The following is a 22,711-nucleotide window of genomic DNA, read 5'->3' as shown; positions in this document are numbered from 1 at the left end:
AGGCTAGGTTGGAGTGACCTTACTCCAATTGGTACCACATCCTAAATTCATGGCTACTCTCACAATTCCCATGCGCCTCACTAATGGCACCATGTGGCTAAGATCAAGGCCACTCTTAGGTGTTGCATGACGAGTAGGTTCCCAATTTCATTTTAGGGTCAAAATGTGATCCTTAGCAAGATGCAAAATTTTATGAATTTTGAGCGATATTTGTGAAATCCAATTTATTTCATTTTGAGGAAATATGGTTTCTTTTGCAATGGAATTTGATGAAAATCAAACAAAATTGTGAACCCAACCTATAAGTCTGCAATACTTATTTTAAAGGATTCTTTTTAAAGATTATCGATCTATTTTTTTTATTATTACCAAGAAGAGATTAACATTCACCAATGGGAATTTTTTTTGGATTACCAGTTGTAGTTAATAAGTACTACTGAACCGGAATAGCATTCTATTATAATTCGAAGTACATCATGTTACTCAAAACGCATTACAACTTTAATCCGCTTCGTCTAAATTGATCGCATTGTGCTCCACACCATGTCTCCCATTCATGACTACTCTCACAATTCCCACGAGCCCTCACCAACGCATTGTGTGAGTGAGATCTTTTGGTCATATCCAGCATCCACCACAGAGTTAGGTAGAGTGATCTCACTTTGACTAGCATCCTATTTCCATTCATGATTATTCTCATAATTTTGCATGCATCATGACCAACTACACCATGTGAAGAAGGTCTTTTGGTTGTTTTCAACATTAACCAGTGATTAAGCTAGGTTGGAATGACCTTACTCCCATTGGCACCACATCTTAAATTCATGGCTACTCTCACAATTCCCGTGCACCTCACTGACAACACCGTGTGGCTAAGATCAAGGCCCACTCTTATGTGTTGCATGATGAGTAGATTTCATTTTCATTTTAGGGTTGAAATGCGATCCTTAGCAAGATGCAAAAGCTCATGAATTTCAGACGAGATTTGTGAAATCCAATTTGTTTCATTTTGAGGAAATCTGAATTTTTGGAAATGGAATTTGATTAAAATCAGATAAATTTGTGATCTCAACGTGTAAGTCCCAATACACTATCTATTTTAAAGGATTCTTTTTAAAGATTACCGATCTAACATTTAATTCCTACCAAAAGGAGAGATCAATCAGGAGCGACATTCACACATGGGGATCCTCTGAATTAAAAGCATCGGTCAATGAGTGTGACTGCACCAGTAGTAATGTAGAGGATCCATGTCCTCCATTCACCCACACGAATGAACGGAAACTACATTTTATTATAATTTGGAGAACAACATGTTACTCAGACAACATGCATTACAACTTAATATGGTTAATCCAAATCGATCATATTCTTTAGACTACTTGCGCCAGGGACGTGACTATATGAGACAATGATACTAGTCACTGGCTCACGGCCCAAATTGGTGGGAGAAAAAACAACTCACTTTTTGGTTGTTTTCAGCATCCACCGTAGAGTAAGATAGGCTAGAGTGACATCACTCCACTTGGCACCACGTCTACCATTCATGGGTACTCTCGTAATTTTGACAGGTCCTCGCCAACGCATTGCGCAACCAAGATCCTTTTGTCGTATCCAACATCCACCGCAGGTAAGGTAAAGAGTGATCTTCTATGCATGATTATTCCCGCATTTTTCCATCTACCCTCACCAATGATACCATGCGACCAAGGTCTTTTGATCGTTTTTAGCATCCACCGTAGAGTAAGCTAGGCTGCAGTGATCTCTCTTCGCTTGGCACCACTTCTCCAATGCATGGCTACTCTCATAATTCCCCCAAGTTCCCACACCAATGGCATCGTGAGGTTGAGATCGAAGTCCTAGGCAACATGTGACGTCCTACAGGCAGGGTTTCCAATTTGGTGTCAAAATGCGAGCCTTAGCAAGATGATGAATTTTGTGAATATTGAGTGAGATTCATGAAATTTGGGCAATTTCATCTAGGGGAGCTCCAAATTTTTGGCAACGAAATTTGTTGAAATTAAATGAAATAGTGAAGCCATCCCACGAGTCTTGGTGCAATATCTCTATTTTGATTTCGAAAGATCAGGACCTAACACTTAATTCTTACCCAAAAGATCGATTAGGAGTAACATTGATGAAATGGGATCCTCTGAATTACTATTGGTGAAGTAGCACTCACTGGTATGTAGGCCGGAAAACACATGTTAGTCGTGGGGATTGCTATCTAGAGCAGCTGTGTTTTCAGCACACACTTTCATCTGAAAATGTTCATCCAAATAACTTTTGTTTGAGAACTTCCATTCGAAACACTTTCATCTCACACATTCATGTGAAAACTTACATTTGGAAATTAAAAGTGTGTGCTAAGGGCATATAGGAACACATCTGCGTTAAATAGCAGTTATGGTACTTCAAAGGATCCATTTTCAACATTCACACATTGCCAATGAACTAGAAACGACATTTTATTATTAATTCGAAAACCAACATGTTGCTCTCTCAGACTAAATGCAATATTATTACAACTTTTTAATCTGGTTCATCAAAATCGATCACATTGTTTCCCCCACATAAACTTCGAAACCCAAACATCCCTCTTCTTCACTGCATGATTTGGTTGAGAGCACCATGGCCACCACCACTGCTTCCGCCGCCGCCGCCGTTGGTGTTGCTGTTCTGACTCTCCTCCATGGCGTCGGCGGCGCCGCTAGCCATCATCGTCATCTTCTTCCCCGCGGTCGCGCGCCACGCCGACGCCGAGTACAGCCTCTGGCTATGCCAGGTGAGCGTGAGGAAGCCGCCGTTCTCCTGGACGCCGAAGCCGGCGCCGGAGAACTCGCGGAGCTGCATCGCCGCCTGCCAGAGGCCGGTGGCGCCGAGCGGCAGCTGCGTCATCCCCCCGCGCCGCAGCCTCTCCACCCACCGCGGCATCTGCTCGTGGCGCTCCACCCGGCTGCTCCCCTCGCGGCTCACGATGTCGGCGATCTCCCCCTGCAGGTACGCCTCGGCGAGCGGGTTGCCCGCCCCGTCGCCGCCGCCATGGCGGCTGATAGCCTCGAGCGAGTCGAACATGGAGGCGTAGTAGAAGAGGGAGTTAGTGAACCTCTCGAGCAGCGACGACTTGTTGTGATCCGCCTCCTGCTCGACCACCGTGAAGACCCTGGGGTTCATGGACGCGACCCAGTCGAGCACGCCGTCGATGGGCGCCGGGAACGACGCCGCGGCGGCGGCGTCCTGGTCGACCAGGAGGCGGTGGAGCTGGAGCACGGAGTTGATGGCGACGGCCTCGCCGGGCGCGACCTGGAACATCCACGGGCGGAGCCCGTCGAGCTGGTCCGCGGCGATCCCGCGGAAGGCGAAGGGGACGCTGCAAGATCTCGCGAACTCGGCGAGGCGGAGGCCCACGTCGCGGAGCTCGTCGCGGTTGCCGGCGGCGTGGGGGCCGATCCCGGTGATGCGGAGGAACGGCGGGCCGCCGGGGCGGACGGCCAAGGCCTGGATGAGCGACGGCCACTGGATGCCATCGGTGAGGGCGAAGTCGATCACGTGCACGCTGTTGCACCCCTCGAACGCCTCGAGGATGGCCTGGTTCGCCGCGAGGTGGGCGAACTTGAGGTACGGCCCCGCCTCGTAGAACCCGCGGAAGAGCTCGCGCTGCTCCCCGCGTGGCGGGGGCGGCGGCGGCGCGGACTGCGGGAACGCCGGGAACAGGCGCTCGGCGAGCGCGTCGGCGAAGTGGGTGAGGACGCGGCCGATCCCGGTGCGGGTGGTGGGCATCTTGGCGAAGATCTCGCGCGCGTCGGACAGGCTCCCGGCCGCCGCCGCGTAGTCGCCCGCCTGGATGGCGCCGGCGCACGTCACCATGAGATTCACCGACCGCAGGGCCATCTTCTCCAGCTCCTTCCACCGCCTCGCCGCCTCGATCTGCACGGCGGACGGCGGAGCACGCCCGGGGACCACAGCCATGCCAGGGACTAGAGACGCGTACACGGCAGCAGCAGGATCGGCGTGGTACACCGCGCCGCTGACGTTGCCCAGAGCAGCGGCGGCGGCAGCGGCAACGTCCATGGCGGACCAGCCACCGAAGCCGCCGAACTGAGCCATGCGCGACGGCGGCTAGGAGGAAGACGACGCGGGCGAGGGTGTGAGGCTTGCTTGGCTTGGTTTGGTGGAATGGGTGGTCGCTCTCGCCGAGGCGGGGTTTTTATAGGGGGAGGAGAGGAGCGGGGAGCGTGGTGCAGATGACGTGGCTCGGGACACGTGTACAGGGAGGTGGTGGAGGGGAGGGGGTGGGGTGGGGATACACATTAACGCCTGGATTTGTGCAAGATGGCTGGATGGCTGGCTGCCCCTCGTGTGTGTGCCATTTATTTGTGCTGAATTTCCCTTTTTCTCCTTTCTCCTTTTGATTTTTGGCTTGGTTTATCTTGCCTTGTTGGATGCCAAAAGGGATGGAATTTTTTTGTTTCATACTACTATGCTATATATGTTGCATAAGTGATTCAACATGCGTGTTGTTTTGCACTGGAGTGAAATGTGGCATCTAAGGAATGAGAAATTTGAGGAGGTTTTTTGAGAGAAAAAATTTTGATGTTCCTTAAAAGAAAAGAGAAGATGAAGAGGATAGATTAATTGGTTTAAGTGAAAATCATGGAATTTAGTTGTTTTATTAGACATTGAGAATGAAGGTGATATGCGGGCAATACCGCACAAGCCATGCAACTATGAATCTGTATAATTAATTTCTAAAGACTAAAAAATGAATGATAGTATTCATAATGAATTTCACTAGCTTTTAAAGCAGGTGTAACCTATACCGTGCGTGCGAGAAAGTTGACCATGCATATCGTATCTATAAATTACAACCATTACGATCTACTTGTTTGAGCCATAGGTTTATAAGTTATAGGCAACTTTGAATTTTAGAATTTAACTATAGAATAATATAATTGAATTCTTTTGACTAGAAAAAAAATCAGTATTCATAACGGATGTTTTACTACATTGAATTTCGTCGGATCTTTCGCATCAGCACATCACTAGCTTTTAAAGCGGGAGTAACCTATACAGTGCGTGCGAGGAAGTTGACCATGCATATCATCCCTTTGAATTACAACCATTACGATCTACTTGTTTGAGCCGCATAGACAACTTTGAATTTTAGAATTTAACTATAGAATAACATAATTGTTCTTTTGACTAGAAAAAAAATCAGTATTCGTAACGGATGTTTTACTACATTGAATTTTGTCGTATCTTTCACATCAGCACATCACTAGCTTTTAAAGCGGGAGTAACCTATACCGTGCGTGCGAGGAAGTTGACCATGCATATCGTACCTTTGAATTACAACCATTACGATCTACTTGTTTGAGCCACGGGTTTATAAGTTATAGACAACTTTGAATTTTAGAATTTAACTATAGAATAACATAATTGAATTCTTTTGACTAGAAAAAAAATCAGTATTCGTAACGGATGTTCTACTACATTGAATTTCGTTGTATCTTTCGCATTAGCACATCACTAGCTTTTAAAGCGGGAGTAACCTATATCGTGCGTGTGAGGAAGATGACCATGAATATCATATCTTTAGATACCAATAATTACACTCTACTTGTTTGAGCCATGGGTTTATAAGTTATAACCAGCTTTGAATTTTAGAGTTCAACTTTATAATCAATATAAAATTGATTTCTACAAACTAGAAAAAAAAACTACATCGAATTTCATCGTATCTTTGGCATGAGCATACTAGCTTTTAAAGCGGGCGTGACCTACACCATGCATGTGAAGAAGATAACCGTGATATATCTTTGAATACCAACAACTACGATCTACTTGTTTGAGCGACGGGTTTATAAGTTGGAGCCAACTTTGAATTTAGAATTTAACTTTAGAATCAATATAATTGATTTTTCCAAACTAGAAAAACCCATGTCATAATGGATGTTTATTTAGCATTGAATTCTATCATATCTTTGGCTTGAGCATATCAGTAGCTTTTAAAACGGGCTATAGACTATGTCGTATATCATATCTTAGGATACGGACAATTACGATATACTTATTTGAGTCACAGGTTTATTAGTTGTAGCCAACTTTGAATTTAGAATTTAATATTAGAATTAATTTTGATTTTTTTCTCGTTTTCTAACTAATGCTTGGCGAGTGTAAGAGCATAAGGCTGTGTTGGTGAGCCATTAGCGTATAAATAATTAATTACTATGTACATAGGAGATCTTTGAGATTTTGTGAAATGTATAATAAATATCACATTGATTACTATGTTAAATTTAGAAGATAATTAGGAAACCGATTTTCAGCAACTGGCTACAAACCCCACACATATCAAAACAATTCATTGTGCTTTGTGATTTTTGAACTCCCTTTGTCCAAAAAGGCAGTTTCATCCTCATGATTGATTGTTGTTTTCTTGTTTGCTTTACAGAGAAAGTAGTGCACTGTACTCTCTAATGCACATGATAATATCGTATTGTAATATAATATATTAGTGAATAATAATGTAGCATTTTTGCATATTAAACTTTAGGATGCAATGAGTTGCAACTATACAAAAGGTATAGATTTGCATTTACTAAAAATGTTATTACCACATAGCTTTATAATTAAAAAAATATTTTCTAATTTAGAGGGAAGATTATATTTGCACTTTTCTATTCCAAACAAATATATTTGCACGATTGCAAAAAGAAAACATATTTGCATATTTCCATACAAAAATAAATACGAGTGCATTTTCGTGGAAATTTATATTGCAGATAACATAAAAAAAGATGTAATTTTTATAATTGCAAAAAATATCTATTCATCTTTCATGAAAATTCGTATTTCCATAAAGACAAAATACACGTCACATTACTATTTTTTTAAAATGCATCTACACATAAAAATGTTTGTACATTTACATTGCACAAGTGCACATTTCTATCTTGTGCAATGAAAATGTGCAGACTTTTTTTTGGATATGCTCAACTATGGCAACTGCACATTCCATTGCATAGTTGCGCATATCCAAAAAAGTTTGCACATTTTCGTTGCACAATCCACACATTATTGATGCACCATTCTCATACAAAGAAAATACATATGTGCACTTTCCCATTCAAAAGGAAAACATCTGTGCATTTCCATAGAAAACACATATGCACATTTTCACCCACAAAAGATACATCTGAATATGTCCATCCATATTTTCACACAAAATGTTCTGCACACTTCACTCAAAATGTTTCTGCAAATTTGACATAAAATGTTCTGCACATATTCACTAGATCATTTTTACCTTGCACATCTGTGCACAAACTCTGCACATAACACATTTCCCACTGCAGAAACGATAAGCACATATACATTTGTTCAAAAACTTTAAAAGAAAAACTGTAGGGCATGAAAAAGTGCAACACGTTCCTGAAAAAAGGCAGCACAAGAGATCTACTCATTTCGAGAGAAAAAACACATACTGCACCAAAAAAAAATGCAGTAGGCGGACATGTCCTACACAAAATTGTATCTACACAACATACGTGAATTTTCAGTCATGAACATCCACGAGCATACGAGAGAGTGTGGTTTTAGTCCCACATTGCTTAGCCAAGAATACAAGCATACAAGGCCAAGGCCCAAGGGTGCAAACAAACTTAAAATTCCAGATTAACAGTCTTGTACAAAACGCTCAGTCAAAAAAAAAAAAGTGGGGAAAGTAGGAGCTGAGTTTTTGCGTTCGTAGTTTGTTCCAAGCAGGAAAGAGCCCTTGGACCTTGGCCAGTTTGGGTCTTGTAGTAAACTAGTAATGACGCCAAGATAACCATGCATATCGTTCCCTTGGAGCTAGGAAGTCAAGCACTCTTGTAGTATCTTTCGAAGTAGGAGGCAGGGCACTTTTAACACCTGTTTAGAAAGCTGAAATTGAATTGTTCTGTGAATTTCCTGCAAAAGAATCCTTCAAATACATCCTGTAAATCAATTTCTATGCCAGCTATACCGGTGTTATATGTGTGAATGTAGAAAGATTTTAAAGAAGCACTAACACATGCTATTTTGCCAATATCTCTAGTTACATATATTCACTATCACTAACATGGAACAGGCAAAATTCTTTAGCCCTATAGTTGACACTGACAACCATTACAGCGTTGTTACTCCTATTTAACAAAAAACTCCCTCCGTGTCTTTTTTGTATGATGCTGGTTAGTTCTAACCAACGTCATATATTTAGGGAAGGAGGTAGTAGCATACAAAAGCTACAATATTCTCACTGTAAAACTAATCTTACTTGGATATTTCTTTTGGACATTATTGGACGCAAAGATCATCTGCATGAAGCACCACTTAAGGGGACTGCAAGGAAGAAACACTAAAAATGTAAGAGAAACAATAAAGGATCTCCTTGTGATCCAACAAATAGAGCCGAAAAGACAATACCTTCTGTGCAATAAGAAATGACAAAAGCTGGAGTGCCAGTATCTGAGCTAGATTTTCAACATTTTTTGTCATGTACCAAGCTGAATACTTGCACAAACCTAATACATATAACTGAAAATTTTAACTTTGTTGATCCATGCAGGGTTGCTGGGGCTTCTTGCTATATGCCTATATCCAAACTGCTAGTGAGTATTTGTATTGTTAGACGTGGTTAATAACTGTTGTTGCAAAGGATTTCTGTAGCAGTGCTTGCAGCAGATGCATAATAATGCATGGCCACATCTTGTATTGTTATACAGCCCTCTTTCTATAAGTTTTTCATCCATATCCTATATCTCCACATGAACAATCTCCATCCTTAAAGCAGTGTAATTGCTTAGTGTCTCTAACAGTTATCTCTCTTCGAACAATTTCAGAAATTGCCTTGAATATCACATGACAACTCTGGCAAGTGTATCGGTTCTTTGTGACAGAAATAGTGGTACCAGGTGTAGTATTGATCAAACCAAAAGCTACAGCTAATCTTTCACTGTGACCGCACAAGATGTCGTCCTCGGATACTTCTTTATCTTCTAAGGACTCAACAGGAGCAAAACCACATGCTTTCATTCGCTCATATATGCCATGTAGAACAACATTTATTTCTTTTATCTGTGGATGTGATTCATCATCTGTAAGAAATGCGTGAGTTACTCCCTTAACCTCAACCCAGCTACATCCATTATCTTGCTCCAATCCCTTCTCTCGCATGGTTTTTCTCACTCTAGCCACTTGAGCCCATTTGCCAGCATCAGTATATAAATCACACAGAAGAACATGATATGCAACATCATTAGGTTCCAACTCAAGGATAACTTTTGCAGCAAGCTCGCCAAGTTCAACATGTCGGTGGATCCGGCATCCATTCAACAAGGCTCCCCACACTGCAGCATCAGGTTTGATAGGCATTCGATTTATGAGGTTGTAAGCTTCTGTTAATTTCCCAACACGACTCAATAGATCTACCATACATGCATAGTGCTTGAGATTTGGAACTATTGAAAATTTCTCAGTCATCATGTGAAAAAGCTCCCAGCCTTGAATAACCATTCCAGCCCTACTACAAGCACACAATAAAGCAACAAATGTAACTTCATCCGGATGCTCTCCCATTTCTACCATTTGGTTAAAGAGTGATAAAGCAATATCTCCAAGCCCATGAGCTACAAAACCAGAAAGCATTATATTCCAAGAGACAACATCCTTTTCACTATGCACGCTGAATTGTGCCCAAGCATAGCTTGTCTGGCCACATTTCACATACAAGTCTAGAAGAGCATTGGGTACATAACCTTCAGATCCAATACCACACCTTAAAACATATGCATGGATTTCCTTACCAGATCTCAAAGCCCCAGTAGCAGCACAAGCACTTAGAGCAGCTATAAATGTAACAGAATTGGGTTTTACATGTCCTAGCATATACCGGAAATAGTACAAAGCCTCAAAACTCCTGTGGTTAAAGCAAAATCCAGCAATCATTGAACTCCATGATACCACATCCTTCTCAGCCATGAACTTAAATACTTCAATAGCCTTATCAATGTGCTTGGATTTAGCATACATTTCAAGGAGCGCATTAGCAACGACAACATACCTGATGAATCCCTTGTTCTGAGCAAGCTCATGCAATTTGATGCCTACATCTAACCTCCCCAAGCAGGCACAAGCAGCAAGGGCACTTGCAATTGTAACATCATCAGGACTTACATTATGCAATTCCATCAGTGCATAAACTTCAAGGGCTTTATCTGGGAAACCATTTTTCTCATACCCCGATATCATTGCAGTCCATGACATGGCATCTTTAGTTTCCATTCTTGAGAATATTTTACCTGCATCCCCCATCCTCCCGAGACTGGTGTACATCTGAATCAACGAGTTACAGAATGCAACATCAATGGCGAAACCTCTCTTTACAGCAAACCCATGCATTTCTTTTGCAAAACCCACTTCAGACAACATTCCAGATGCAACAGTCACACTGGTTATTGTCATGAGATTCGGTTGTACCTCATTCTCCAGCATGGTGAGAAACAACTCCAACCCTGCCTCACACTCATGATTCTCAAAATGCCCAGCTATCATCGCATTCCATGATATGCAGTCTGTCACGGCCATTCCATCAAACACCTTCCTCGCCGCCACAATATCCCCACATTTTGCATACATGGTCACCAGAGCATTCAATACATCGACCTCGTCTCCAAAACCAAATCGAAGCACATGAGCATGCACCTCCCTCCCCATCCTCCAGTCAGGGATGCCCCCGCAGGTACGCAGCACGCAGGGGAACGTGTAGACATCCGGCCTCATCCCTGCCCACAGCATCCTGTAGTACAGGTCCAGCGCCTCCTCGAGGAAGCCCACCTTGCCGTACCCGCCTACCATGACGTTCCAGGAGAAGACGTCCCTCTCAGGCATTTTGGCGAACACCCTCCACGCGTGCCATATCTCCCCGAACCTGACGAGCATGCTGAGCATAGCGTTCCCGAGGCGGAGCCCGAAGCTCGGGTGCTCGGCGTCGGCGCGCGCGCACGCCCGCATCCCGGCGTCGACCGCGCGGCGCCACTCGCAGAGCCGGAACAGCGCGACGTAGGCGCCCTCGTCGGGCGGCTCCGGGGAGGACTCGAGGAGCCAGAGCGCCTGCGCCAGCTGGCCATGGCTACAGAGCGCCCGCAGCGCGGCGCTCCGGTCAGAGTAGGTGGCCTCCGCGGAGGCGGCGGCACGCGGCGGCGGCGGCGCCGCTGCGGAGCCGACTCCGCGGGGACGCTTCCGCGGCGGGAGGTGGCCGTGCGCCGGCGTGAGCGGGAGCGGCTGCGGCGCGCGGTGGGAGGCGAGGAGGTGGAGGAGGGGAGGGTTCGGGTGGGTTCTAGCTGGCGGTGGCGGCATCGCGGGAGGCGGCCACGAGCATGGCGGTGAGAGACGCGGGGGTTTAGGAGAGGTTTGGCGCCTCGGTGGCCACCTGATCCGGGAGCGCGAATGGATAGAGCTCGCCTCGCCTCGACGCGGTTGGGAAGTGAGGAGAGCAACGAAATTAACCGTCCTAGTACGTAAATGGGCCTCAATTGGGCTGGAGATTAAGGCCCAGGTAGAATTTTTTTAGTGAATTGCACTTTGGACATTTTTATTGATAAAGTTTCAGTTTGGACAATCTTATACCAAATATTTTTACTTTGGACCACATAATTTTATACTCCATCCGTTTCTAAATATTTGACACGATTAAATTTTAGCATATGTTTGACCGTTCGTCTTATTATAAACTTTTGCAAAATATGTAAAACTATATTATACATATAAGTATATTTAACAATGAATCAAATATTTAACAATAAATCAAATGATAGAATAAATATTAATAATTACTTAATTTTTTGAATAAGACAAACGGTCAAACATATTTAAAAAAATCAACGGCGTCAAATATTTAGAAACAGGGGAAGCATTTGTTATGTAATGGACCACTTTAACTATATTCGCTAGATATATTTAGCGTCTCCTTTCATAAATATATGACATGCATATACATATGAAAGTTCGCCGACATAAGTGGTAAAGATGTGGTTTGAGATGATCCGTTGTGTAACAAATAAAAAAGCTATCTAGTACAAAGTAAAATGATTAAAAAAATAATCCGAAATAAAACTTTGGCTCAAGGAAAGTTAACTCTCTTTTTTGGACGCGAGAGGAAAATTCAGGATTTTCTACGCGTCAGTTCAGTTCAGCGGCGTGAAATTTTCCGGGCCTGAATAAACCGGAGACAGAAACGAAGCAGCGGAAAGAGACGGAAATCGGAGTAATGGCAGCCATGGCGTCGTCCGCTCCCACGGCCGCGAAACCCGTCGCTCTACTGCCAGCCCCAATCTGCCGCTGCGGCGGCGGAGGTCTCAGATCGACGCTCCTGGCCCTGATGCCGCCGGCGGCGGCGGCGGCTTCCCGGTTCCGAGTCTCCGCCTCCGCCTCGGACGTGCCCGATTTCCTCTCCTCCGACTGGTCGGTATCCCCTTTCCATCTTGTGCTTTCATGTTTTTTCCTTCCTAGTTTGCTTGTACGTTGCAAGTTGCGACGTTTATTCATGTGGACAATCGAACCAACTTGCGACTATATTGGGGAAAAAATGGGTAGCGTAGTCAGGCAGGCAGTTCAAATGGACTATCCGGAATTCCGGATGCGGTATGGTCTCACACACATTTGGAGAATTCCTTTGCCCAGTTGCTCACTCTTCCAGTACTTTAGTATCTGTGCGACTGTGCCTTAAGAATGGAACAAAGCGGGTGGAAGCAATGGAAGGTACAAATGCGTTGAATTGACGCGGCTATCTGCTTATCATTTACGATGAGGGCAATTTACGGATCATTTTGTAGATTTAAGTTATAAGTGGAAAGGAAGGAATGACAGACATTTGCTGTGGGTGATAAGTGTGAGCCGCAAATATTTAACTCATGCCATGTTCGTCGAGAACTTGTTCTTCAGACGATTCTGTTACCCTGAATATCCATCCCTTCTTTTTGGCATTTGTATAGAACAGAATATTCTACCATTGTGCTAGCAGGTTAAGTAACCGCTGTCAAGTGGGAACTTCCTGAAACTGTAATTTGTAGATGTAACCATGGAGTGAATTATGCAACTAGAGTACAATCATATATGAATGTACCATTAGATGATTCAAACAAAAAAAATCATCCACAACATGAACTGCAACTTATTCAGTGCCTCAACTGTTAAGTCTGTTAAAAGCTTTGTTGGTTTGTTTTCATGTATTCTCATGTGTGCATGTTGCATCCAGTTTTACCTAAGGACTGCGTGAATCAGAGAGAAGCATGTCTGCAGAAATTTACAGTTGGTAGATACTTAGTGCATTGTGCAAAGCTAGCTTTACCTATCAGATATATCTGTAGGCAGAAAGCTTATGTTCATCCTTACATTTACTTCCCTGAAAATAATTGTTGATGGCATGGGCCTTATCTTCTGTATTCCTTGTAAGTGCTACGTGTGTCATCTTCTATATCTAGAGAGTATAAACTTCAATAGCTGCTCACTTTGTATCTAATCAAGGTCTACATAATTCAAATTTGGGGACTTGAGGCCTTTGCTAAGTTCCTGTGCAATGATATAGAACACCGCATTTGTTATCACAGGAGTTTGACATGCCATACCAAGATGTGAATGTGCAAAAGGCAAGCCAGTGTTACACATGTTGTGTATATGATATTTAAGGCTGACATTGGATATGTTGAACATGAATATCAGTTAACCCTTCTATTGATGTTTTTACTGTGCTGGTAGGATCTTACTCTTGTTCTCTGAATAATTCCTCATTTTTCTGCTTCAGGCTCGAAACACGGAAGAAAAAGCCTTTCGGCCCCAGGTTGAATGTAATGCTCAAACTGGAAACTGTGAAATAGTCTGATGTTGATGTCCTGAGCTTATAGATTTTGCATGGTTCCATCTTTCAGTTTAATGCAGAAGAAGCAGTAGAATACCAACTTGAGGCATTAAAATACAATGATCAGCCACGCCAAGATTATGGGATAGAAGTCATGTACAGGGTAATAGGCTAATAGCTGCTTGCAAATTGCTCATTTTTGCTTAGATGTGGTAAAGGTTTGACACAACTTCATAAGTCTGAATCTATATGGCCTTATCAGTTTGCAGGCTTTGATCCTTTTGAGAGATCAACTTATTTTGGGCGACAATTTGATCTAGGACAGGTAGACCAGAAGTATTTTCCTTCTGACATATATGGTTGTTCATGCTTCATAGCTGTCTTGCTGATTGCCACTAGTGCTACTCCAGTTTGAACGTTTCCGGCGGATATTTCACCATTCAACTTATAGGGTTTTGCTTGCCCACAAAGAAAGAACTATATTGAGCAGTTTATGGGTTGAAGAGGTTGGTCTTAACCCCCTTAATATTTCTGTCTATCGTACAATGAGACAAATTATCTTGATCTTGAATCTGATCGTGCTAACAGAACCTATATAAGCAAAGAGTGTGGGTTCGAGGATCACGTCCGGAGGAAGAAGCTATATTTCAGTTTACAATGGTTCAGGTACCTATCAACACATCCTTCTGTCACCTCTGTTCCAGCTACTTTGTTTTTTAACCCATTGTTGTTGTAGAGGGTTGGTGGCTCATGGGATGGGTACTGGTTAACTGAGAGCTTAATCAATGATGATGGAGATGCACTCTCAGGTGGTCTTGCTTACTGACCGATATGTGTCTTACACTCAAGCTTCTAGCGTATTGATGTACTGATGAATCTAGAAAATTATATAGCCGTGCAATTATGCACGGTTGGTCCAGAAATAGGTTTTCTTTTTTTTTAAAAAAAAAAGATTGTCCAGTTATATGTCACGGAAAGAGTAGCAATAGTACATGTGCTGTGGTAGAATTGACTGCGACACTCCCATTCTGGGAGCATTCAATATGTCAATGGTCAAACACGCCGCTATTGTACATAAGTTTGGCGGCTGTATGGTTGTTTATGAAATACCGTCATCTGGAAAGCTTTCAGCGATAGCTCAATGTGGATGTTCAGGTCAGGAAACGGCATTGTCAGAAGAAACAAAGTCCTATATACACACATCTATGTTTTTATTTTGTGTACGCTATGATTGTCTATTGCTCCATCCAATCAGAAGTTGAATTGTTAACTGCTCAGGTACCTGATTTCCGAGTATATCTTCGATGTTTCCTGATTGACTTGTGAGTTTATCCTCTATGTTTCCTGCTTTTAGGATTACATGGCTCATGACTGCAGGTGACGAGGTAAGCAAGTAAACACAAGTTGTCTTATTGCGCTTATATTTTTGACCGATCTTCTGTTTTTACATGTTTGGTCAGGGTTGTGGCGTCCTTTCCGATCAGAATGTGTAACCTTCAAGTACTTGAAAACATGAAAGAAGAACCGGAAGGTGGATTGAATATGTTGTTTCACACTCACCAGAAAAGGGCAGGTAACTTGTTGGGAATATTTTTTTAGGTGACCATCATCGTCAGGTCAATAACTTGCTTGCAAGATGAAAGTAACATGATATCGATATCTATATATTTTCGCACAACCTGATGATGAGGCAAAGAAATTTGTGGATACGGGTAAAGTTCCATTGCTTTTGTGCTTGAACTAGTAATTAATCTGACATTTCATAGTCGAGCACTGCTCCACGTATTAAAAGTTTCTTACAAAACTCGTGTGCCCTATTTTTTTAGCTTATTCATGAATTATTGAAATGGGATATTTGTTCAATGTTTTTAAAATATGTATTCTCAAAAAAAAAAACTTTCTATTACATTATTGTAATACTTAGACCACTTGTTTTTAGCTGTTTGTTCACTTTATTTCTTAAAATATTTAACTTGCTCATATATTCAAGAGATAGTCCGCCCATCAACATTTGATCGATCAAACGGGGCATTAGTACAAAATTCATAACCATTTGATCTAACTTAGGTGGAGGTTGTAGGGAATTTAGATTTACTAACATAATGTAAAACATTTGTAAAAGCTTTTCAAGAAAAACTTTTGTAGCGTATATGCTTGCTTTTGAACTAAACTAAGAGCTTTTTAATAAAACTTTTTGTACGTATAGACTTGCCGTCGAACTAAACTGACGAGTAATTAATAAAAGACCACAAGGACATAGAGTTGGGTGTGTTAGATACGGGTAAAGCTCCATTTGCTTTTGTGTTTGATGCAGGGCGTCCGTGAGCCGTGTGGTGTACCGCCGAACCGGTGATGCCATGCATCCATACACGTCTACACTCTACACCCATTAACCATACATGGCGTACAACGTCCCACCAGCTCGTGGCCGCTGCCACGTTGAACCCATAGCAACCTCTCGCGTGAAATATCACGTTGGAAACAAAAAAAAACGTTGTTAAGTCTAAGGTCTCCGTCGTTTGGCTTATTTCCTAATAAGACAAAATGGTTTATTAAAAAATAAAAATGAATTTGTACGTAAAATTTTTATAAATATGTTCTTGGTGACTTAGAAGCTAATGTTAAAAAAGAAACTATGTTAAAAATATCTCAAAATTAAGCTTGAAAATTTAAATTTTGGCTTTTTCTTTTGCTGATTAGTCCAACCGATGGGAGCTAACTCCGTGTGACCATGTTGCCTACGATTTCCCTGAAAGCGAGGACGGAAGTGGGCTCGAAATAGCCAACCCCGGGACAGACAAATGGATCGATCGATCTATCGAGCAGCCCACTACAGGAGCTTCCCGTCCACGTGCGCGGAACGCACGCTACCGCTCCCAAGTCCGAAACCTCCGGTGCCTCGCCCGTTTCCCCCCATGAATTCCCCGGCCGCGCGAATCGCCGAGCCCCCGTCACGCACGCGACGCGCGCGAGCGAGCGTACAGCCGCCACCTCCATCCACGTCGCGGTCGCTCGATCTCTCCCCCCCAAGCAAAAAGCCCAACAACCGCCCCCGCGCGCCGATGGAGACGAGCCGCCGTCCCGCCCGTCCGCGCCTTGCGTTTCTGAGGCCGTTCAGGCGGAACGCATGAGCAAGGCGTTCCCCCACGGCCGGTTGCTTATCGCACAGGGCCTTTCTGCTACGCCGGCGCCCGACCGGCTCGGCGTTTTCGCGGTGCGCGCGCGCGTGGCTGGCATGCATTATCCGATACGGATCGACTCGATCGACCGACCAGCTGGTGCGTACCTCGATTCGGACACGGGTGAGTTACGTTACGTAGAATCGTAGATGATGTTGTAATGTCTGCGTTTGTGTACTTGTGCTGTAGTACAGGTCGCAATCGGACTCCTGTTCCGATTAGGAATATTGGTGATCGGTGCATGCATCTCTTATCCCTCTCGTCTATATAACTCAGTCAGGGGACAAACGAGTTCGTCCAAGTGCAAGTAACCCCACGTTCTTTGTGCTTGTGACCGCAGTCGTGGTTTGCAATCTTTGTGTTCGGTGAGGTTTGTTTGCTGCATGCCATGGCCGAGCAGCAGCAGCAGCAAGCGCCGCTGCTGCAGAGGCCAGCCGCTGCACCGCCGTCGTCGAGCCGGCTGCCGGACTTCAAGCAATCGGTGAAGCTCAAGTACGTGAAGCTGGGGTACCACTACCTCATCACCCACGGCGCGTACCTCCTGCTCGCCCCGCTCCCGGGCCTCGTGGCGGCGCACCTCTCCACCTTCACGCTGGGCGACCTCGCCGACCTGTGGCAAAACCTCCAGTACAACCTCGTCTCCGTGCTCCTCTGCTCCACGCTGCTGGTGCTCGTCTCCACCGCCTACTTCCTCACGCGCCCGCGCCCCGTCTACCTCGTCGACTTCGCGTGCTACAAGCCCGACGACGAGCGCAAGTGCAGCCGCGCGCGCTTCATGAACTGCACCGAGCGGCTCGGCACGTTCACGCCGGAGAACGTCGAGTTCCAGCGCAAGATCATCGAGCGCTCGGGCCTCGGCGAGGACACGTACCTCCCCGAGGCGGTGCTCAACATCCCGCCCAACCCCTCCATGGCCAACGCGAGGAAGGAGGCCGAGATGGTCATGTACGGCGCGCTCGACGAGCTGCTCGCCAAGACCGGCGTGAACCCCAAGGACATCGGCATCCTGGTCGTCAACTGCAGCCTCTTCAACCCGACGCCGTCGCTGTCCGCCATGGTGGTGAACCACTACAAGCTGAGGGGCAACGTCGTCAGCTACAACCTCGGCGGCATGGGGTGCAGCGCCGGCCTCATCTCCATCGACCTCGCCAAGGACCTCCTGCAGGTGTACCCCAACACGTACGCCGTGGTGATCAGCATGGAGAACATCACGCTCAACTGGTACTTCGGCAACGACCGCTCCATGCTCGTGTCCAACTGCCTCTTCCGCATGGGCGGCGCGGCGATCCTCCTCTCCAACCGCGGCTCCGCGAGGCGGCGCTCCAAGTACCAGCTGGTGCACACCGTGCGCACGCACCGCGGCGCCGACGACCGGTGCTTCGGCTGCGTGACGCAGCGGGAGGACGCTGACGGGAAGACCGGCGTGTCGCTGTCCAAGGACCTGATGGCGGTGGCCGGCGAGGCGCTCAAGACCAACATCACCACGCTGGGCCCGCTGGTGCTCCCCATGTCGGAGCAGCTCCTCTTCTTCGCGACGCTCGTCACCCGCAAGGTGCTGAAGCGGAAGGTGAAGCCGTACATCCCGGACTTCAAGCTGGCGTTCGAGCACTTCTGCATCCACGCCGGCGGCCGCGCCGTGCTGGACGAGCTGGAGAAGAACCTGCAGCTGTCGGACTGGCACATGGAGCCGTCGCGGATGACGCTGCACAGGTTCGGGAACACGTCGAGCAGCTCGCTGTGGTACGAGCTCGCCTACGCCGAGGCCAAGGGGCGGATCAAGAAGGGGGACAGGACGTGGCAGATCGCCTTCGGCTCCGGCTTCAAGTGCAACAGCGCCGTGTGGAGGGCGCTCCGGTCGGTGAACCCGGCCAAGGAGAACAACTTCACCAACCCGTGGATCGACGAGATCCACCGCTTCCCGGTGCCCGTCCCCAAGGTGTCGGCCATATGATCCAACCACACGCGTTGGCTGTTTGCACTGAAACATTATTACTAGCAGTAGCTTAGTAGTAGTAGTAGAAATGAACTAGGATCTATTCGTTATTGCTTGTGTATTGATCTGATCATATCTGGTTCGCTGTTCTTATGTGAAGTTGCTCTGTCGGTCTGGCATGTAAGAAGGTCTGATCATAAGTTCACTTCAAAAGTTAATTTACATCTTCATAAAATGGCAAGTAAATTGGCTGTCAACCTGGAAAACAACAATGAAACAGAAATGTACAATTTAGGCTCTCTTTTTTTTCACTTAACGAGGAATGCACAACTTCTCAATTGCCCTGTGACGAGGAAAAAAAAGTTAAAATAGGTTGTCATAAAACGGCCTTTTTAAAAGGGCCAACAGTTTCAGCACCCATTGGGCTGTCAACAAACACCGAACTGGGGCTGTACAGTAAAGGCCGAAACTTCCAAGTGGAGAGCATCTCGGCCCATTAGGCCCATATCCCACAGAGCCAACGGCAACTTCCGAATCCGACGGCCGAAAATCTCGCGTGCGACGAAAGCTAGACCGATCCGATCCACACCTGCCGACCAAGATCCAACGGCCACAATTCCTGCGTCCATCCAAAGCTAATAAACCCCGCAACCTTCGAGAAAAAAATTGATGCCACCGCAGCTATAAAACCCTCCGCCTCCGCAAAATACCCAATTCCATTTCGAATTCTAGGGTTTTGTTGGCCCCCATTCCTCCCCCACCCCGGTGTCCTCCCCTCCGCCGCTCGCGTCGCCGCCTTTTTCCCCTATGGTGAGTACGATCTCGATTTCGCCGCGCCGTGTGGGTTTGGATCTCGGGGTTCCTGTGTTTGATCCGCGACGTTTTTTGGCTTTTTTTTCCAGGCGCTGCCGAATCAGGGGACCGTGGATTACCCCAGCTTCAAGCTGGTCATCGTCGGCGATGGCGGGACTGGTGAGTTCCCAATCTCGATTCGGATCCTATTCCGTTCTGAAACGGCATGTTATGATATGTTTGATGCGTCTACTCGGTGTGGTTTCTACTAGATCTGATGGGCTAAGATTTGTACCGGTGGCTGAAATCCGATGGATTTTTTTTTATTTCGCCATTAGACTGGGATTTGGGTATTGGATGTTTCCATTTTATGATTCAGCTTATCCCAGGGATGGGTTATTGCTCTATTTTTATATGACGTCTAAAATTTTGCTACTCCTATCTTGATGATTAGGATCTTGAGAGTTATTTTAGGATATTGAAATCGGCATAAATATGATGCTATACAGGTCGTATTTAGTCAGATGTATTTATTATCTTATTTTAGAATGGACCATCGTGCTATGCTGTTATTCTAGGATTCGCCTGGGACTGAATAAATTTGAGGAAAAAGTAAAATAGTATATAAATACCTTCGCATCAGTAAACTATTGCGCTTTTTGATCAGTTGAGATTGGTCAAAACATTAGTTGCAGTCTGATTAGTTTAGGCCGGCAATATGCCTGAATGGCTTCATTTCCGTAAGAAAAGTTTACTTATTGCCTTCTATATCATTGTTATTGGATGGATTTTGATGGTATGCCATGTTTGATTGCAGGTAAAACTACATTTGTGAAGAGGCATCTCACTGGAGAGTTTGAAAAGAAATATGAGCGTATGTACTATGACTCTTATTTTTGTTGTTCCTGTATTCTTTGCTAAATTAGTTATTGAACTGTTATGCAAATTTGTCACTTCAGCAACCATTGGTGTCGAAGTTCACCCTCTAGATTTTACCACCAACTGTGGTAAGATCCGCTTCTACTGCTGGGACACTGCTGGACAAGAGAAGTTTGGTGGACTTAGGGATGGATACTAGTAAGTGCTAGAGAAGTGCTTAAGCCAATTATCATAGCTTCCCTTAATATTTTTCCATGCATATGGATGTCTCCTTGTGCTTGCCTGATTGTTCTGTCCTTAACTTCTGTTGTGCAGTATCCATGGTCAATGTGCGATAATTATGTTTGATGTCACTTCAAGGCTGACTTACAAGAATGTTCCAACATGGCATAGGGACTTGTGCAGGTTTATTTCTGAAGACACGATAAACTTTACCTAATATATTATATGGAAGAGAACTCTTATGATTAGGTATCAACTCTTGCAGGGTGTGTGAAAACATCCCCATTGTCCTGTGTGGTAACAAGGTTGATGTGAAGAACAGGCAGGTTAAAGCCAAGCAGGTCACATTCCACAGGAAGAAGAATCTCCAGTACTATGAAATTTCTGCCAAGAGCAACTACAACTTTGAGAAGCCCTTCCTTTATCTTGCAAGGAAGCTTGCTGGGTAATAATTCCCTCCTTATTGTTTTCCTTTTCATGCTTTCTTCTTACATTGTTTGTGTTTATTATGCAACATATTTTAATCTGTGTTAATGCTTTTGGTGTATGTAGTGACCCGAACCTGCATTTCGTTGAAGCTGTTGCTCTTAAACCTCCGGAAGTTCCCATTGACCTGGCAATGCAGCAACAGTAAGTGTTTATGCTTTGTCCAATTCATTTTCAGATAGTGTTGATGAAATACCTAGTTTCTGCAAACATTTCAGGAACTAATTTTAATACTCATGCAGGCATGAGGCTGAGCTTGCGGCTGCAGCAGCACAACCTCTCCCAGATGACGATGACGATCTGATCGAGTAGAGAGGATCATGAGTCTATCATGCTTCAGCCTGAGTCTCTTCATAAGAGTCTGAATTAGGCCAATGCATGCTAGTGTTAGCTTGTCTGTGGAATGTGGACGTTTCCTGCGTGCCTGATGGGTTGAAAACTTTTGATGTGTGGTGTTACATGTTGCTGCCATGAATTTGTTGGCTCTTTTTTAACACTGCTGTGTTACTTCTATGGTTATGCTTAAACTATTTGTATCATCGAGCTGGTATTTATTTATCCGGTGTTGCACAATATTCTTCTTCACTGCCCTAACTGCGAGTGCTGACCGCCCAAGATTATGTAATGTTCGCATCGCATTAAGTTTTGTATATCTGTGATGAAAGCTAGGCTCAACTGTTCTTGAGAACAGGGGTGGTGACTGGTGGGTGTCCGGTGTCCCTGTATCGGTAAACAAGGACACATTTGACTGCTGGTCCTCGTTGTCGTTGGTGGCGATATACTGATATAGTGAGTATGATGGCAGTATAGTAGTACAGCTCCTCTACCAACTTACTCACTATACCGTATGCTCAACTAAAATACACCATTTCATTCGACCTGGTAAAGCTGAACTGAAAATGAGTAAGCTCTTCCAGTTACCAACTTACCATATGCTCGATAGAAAATGTAGCATCATCTTACTGCAACTCTAAAAAATTAAAATCCAAAGGGAGAACGAACCGGGCGTGAAGTTATGATTAAGAGCTTTGATGGGGAACGAACCTGGAGGCACATGGACAGGAAATCAGGATTAAGTGATCACTTAATTAATCCCAATTCCAAACGTTTCCGACATTGATTAAATCATCAAACAGCATTAATCGACCTCATTTCAAACTTTGCCAACATTGCTCAAACAACATAGGAGTACACCGTATTAGTCCTGGCAGAAAAAGAACAGCAAACCAAAGAGAGATCGTCATCGATGATGAATACGAGTACAATAAAGTAGCAACGTTTCTGGAACACTCCAGAAGTCACTCTCTCTCGAAGAAAAGATACTGCACCGAAATCACCTTCCGA

General features: G+C 44.8%; 5 protein-coding genes across 9 annotated transcripts; 3 read left to right on the top strand and 2 right to left on the bottom strand.

The window, feature by feature from the left end:
* Nucleotides 1-2,450: 2,450 nt before the first annotated feature.
* LOC4339687 (protein SLENDER RICE1-LIKE 2-like) lies at nt 2,451-4,179 on the bottom strand. The gene has a single exon (XM_015783000.2). The coding sequence runs from the start codon at nt 4,105-4,107 to the stop codon at nt 2,605-2,607; it is 1,503 nt and encodes a 500-aa protein (XP_015638486.1). The 5' UTR covers nt 4,108-4,179; the 3' UTR covers nt 2,451-2,604.
* Nucleotides 4,180-7,435: 3,256 nt separating this feature from the next.
* Nucleotides 7,436-11,475, bottom strand: LOC4339686 (pentatricopeptide repeat-containing protein At1g15510, chloroplastic). 2 transcript variants are annotated; one of them, XM_015784303.3, is made up of 3 exons: nt 8,449-11,475; nt 8,300-8,364; nt 7,436-7,926 (listed from the first exon to the last, which is right to left on the bottom strand). In XM_015784303.3, the coding sequence occupies exon 1, from the start codon at nt 11,377-11,379 to the stop codon at nt 8,767-8,769; it is 2,613 nt and encodes an 870-aa protein (XP_015639789.1). In that variant the 5' UTR covers nt 11,380-11,475; the 3' UTR covers nt 7,436-7,926; nt 8,300-8,364; nt 8,449-8,766. The 2 variants fall into 2 exon arrangements, with proteins under 2 accessions (XP_015639789.1, XP_015639788.1); XM_015784302.3 differs by having other exon boundaries at nt 7,436-8,364.
* Nucleotides 11,476-12,219: 744 nt separating this feature from the next.
* Nucleotides 12,220-15,585, top strand: LOC4339685 (uncharacterized). Of its 3 annotated transcripts, none has more exons than XR_010741409.1 (9): nt 12,220-12,483; nt 13,823-13,865; nt 13,947-14,039; nt 14,139-14,201; nt 14,287-14,382; nt 14,465-14,542; nt 14,613-14,685; nt 15,155-15,261; nt 15,337-15,585. XR_010741409.1 is itself a non-coding variant. In XM_066310582.1 (9 exons), exons 1-8 carry the CDS (start codon nt 12,290-12,292, stop codon nt 15,245-15,247), a joined length of 657 nt encoding a protein of 218 aa, XP_066166679.1. In that variant the 5' UTR covers nt 12,220-12,289; the 3' UTR covers nt 15,248-15,261; nt 15,337-15,556. The 3 variants fall into 3 exon arrangements, 2 of the variants coding, with proteins under 2 accessions (XP_066166679.1, XP_015639794.1); XM_066310582.1 differs by having other exon boundaries at nt 15,231-15,261; nt 15,337-15,556; XM_015784308.3 differs by lacking the exons at nt 15,155-15,261; nt 15,337-15,585 and having other exon boundaries at nt 14,613-15,099.
* Nucleotides 15,586-16,799: 1,214 nt separating this feature from the next.
* Nucleotides 16,800-19,175, top strand: LOC4339684 (3-ketoacyl-CoA synthase 11). 2 transcript variants are annotated; one of them, XM_015784305.3, is made up of 2 exons: nt 16,800-17,154; nt 17,250-19,175. In XM_015784305.3, exon 2 carries the CDS (start codon nt 17,444-17,446, stop codon nt 19,004-19,006), a length of 1,563 nt encoding a protein of 520 aa, XP_015639791.1. In that variant the 5' UTR covers nt 16,800-17,154; nt 17,250-17,443; the 3' UTR covers nt 19,007-19,175. The 2 variants fall into 2 exon arrangements, with proteins under 2 accessions (XP_015639791.1, XP_066166678.1); XM_066310581.1 differs by having other exon boundaries at nt 16,832-17,178; nt 17,396-19,175.
* Nucleotides 19,176-19,700: 525 nt separating this feature from the next.
* On the top strand, nt 19,701-22,005 carry LOC4339683 (GTP-binding nuclear protein Ran-2-like). The gene is made up of 8 exons (NM_001402637.1): nt 19,701-19,798; nt 19,891-19,960; nt 20,598-20,654; nt 20,740-20,857; nt 20,975-21,064; nt 21,147-21,326; nt 21,434-21,511; nt 21,610-22,005. Exons 1-8 carry the CDS (start codon nt 19,796-19,798, stop codon nt 21,677-21,679), a joined length of 666 nt encoding a protein of 221 aa, NP_001389566.1. The 5' UTR covers nt 19,701-19,795; the 3' UTR covers nt 21,680-22,005.
* Nucleotides 22,006-22,711: the final 706 nt, after the last annotated feature.

The sequence above is a fragment of the Oryza sativa genome, chromosome 5 (genome assembly GCF_034140825.1).
Source record: "Oryza sativa Japonica Group chromosome 5, ASM3414082v1".
In the NCBI taxonomy this organism is placed as follows: Eukaryota; Viridiplantae; Streptophyta; class Magnoliopsida; order Poales; family Poaceae; genus Oryza; species Oryza sativa.
The sequence above is the reverse complement of the archived record's forward strand: the minus strand, read 5'-3'. Positions and strand labels throughout refer to the sequence as shown.

Coding starts and splice junctions, on each gene's coding strand:
- LOC4339687 (XM_015783000.2), bottom strand. CDS start 4,107: ATGGCTCAGTTCGGCGGCTTCGGTGGCTGGTCCGCCATGGACGTTGCC.
- LOC4339686 (XM_015784302.3), bottom strand. CDS start 11,379: ATGCCGCCACCGCCAGCTAGAACCCACCCGAACCCTCCCCTCCTCCAC.
- LOC4339685 (XM_066310582.1), top strand. CDS start 12,290: ATGGCAGCCATGGCGTCGTCCGCTCCCACGGCCGCGAAACCCGTCGCT. Junction 13,866..13,946: donor CTTTCGGCCCCAGGTTGAAT/GTAATGCTCAAA, acceptor TCCATCTTTCAG/TTTAATGCAGAAGAAGCAGT. Junction 14,383..14,464: donor GCAGTTTATGGGTTGAAGAG/GTTGGTCTTAAC, acceptor TCGTGCTAACAG/AACCTATATAAGCAAAGAGT.
- LOC4339684 (XM_015784305.3), top strand. CDS start 17,444: ATGGCCGAGCAGCAGCAGCAGCAAGCGCCGCTGCTGCAGAGGCCAGCC.
- LOC4339683 (NM_001402637.1), top strand. Junction 20,655..20,739: donor GTTTGAAAAGAAATATGAGC/GTATGTACTATG, acceptor TTGTCACTTCAG/CAACCATTGGTGTCGAAGTT. Junction 21,327..21,433: donor CTTGCAAGGAAGCTTGCTGG/GTAATAATTCCC, acceptor TGGTGTATGTAG/TGACCCGAACCTGCATTTCG.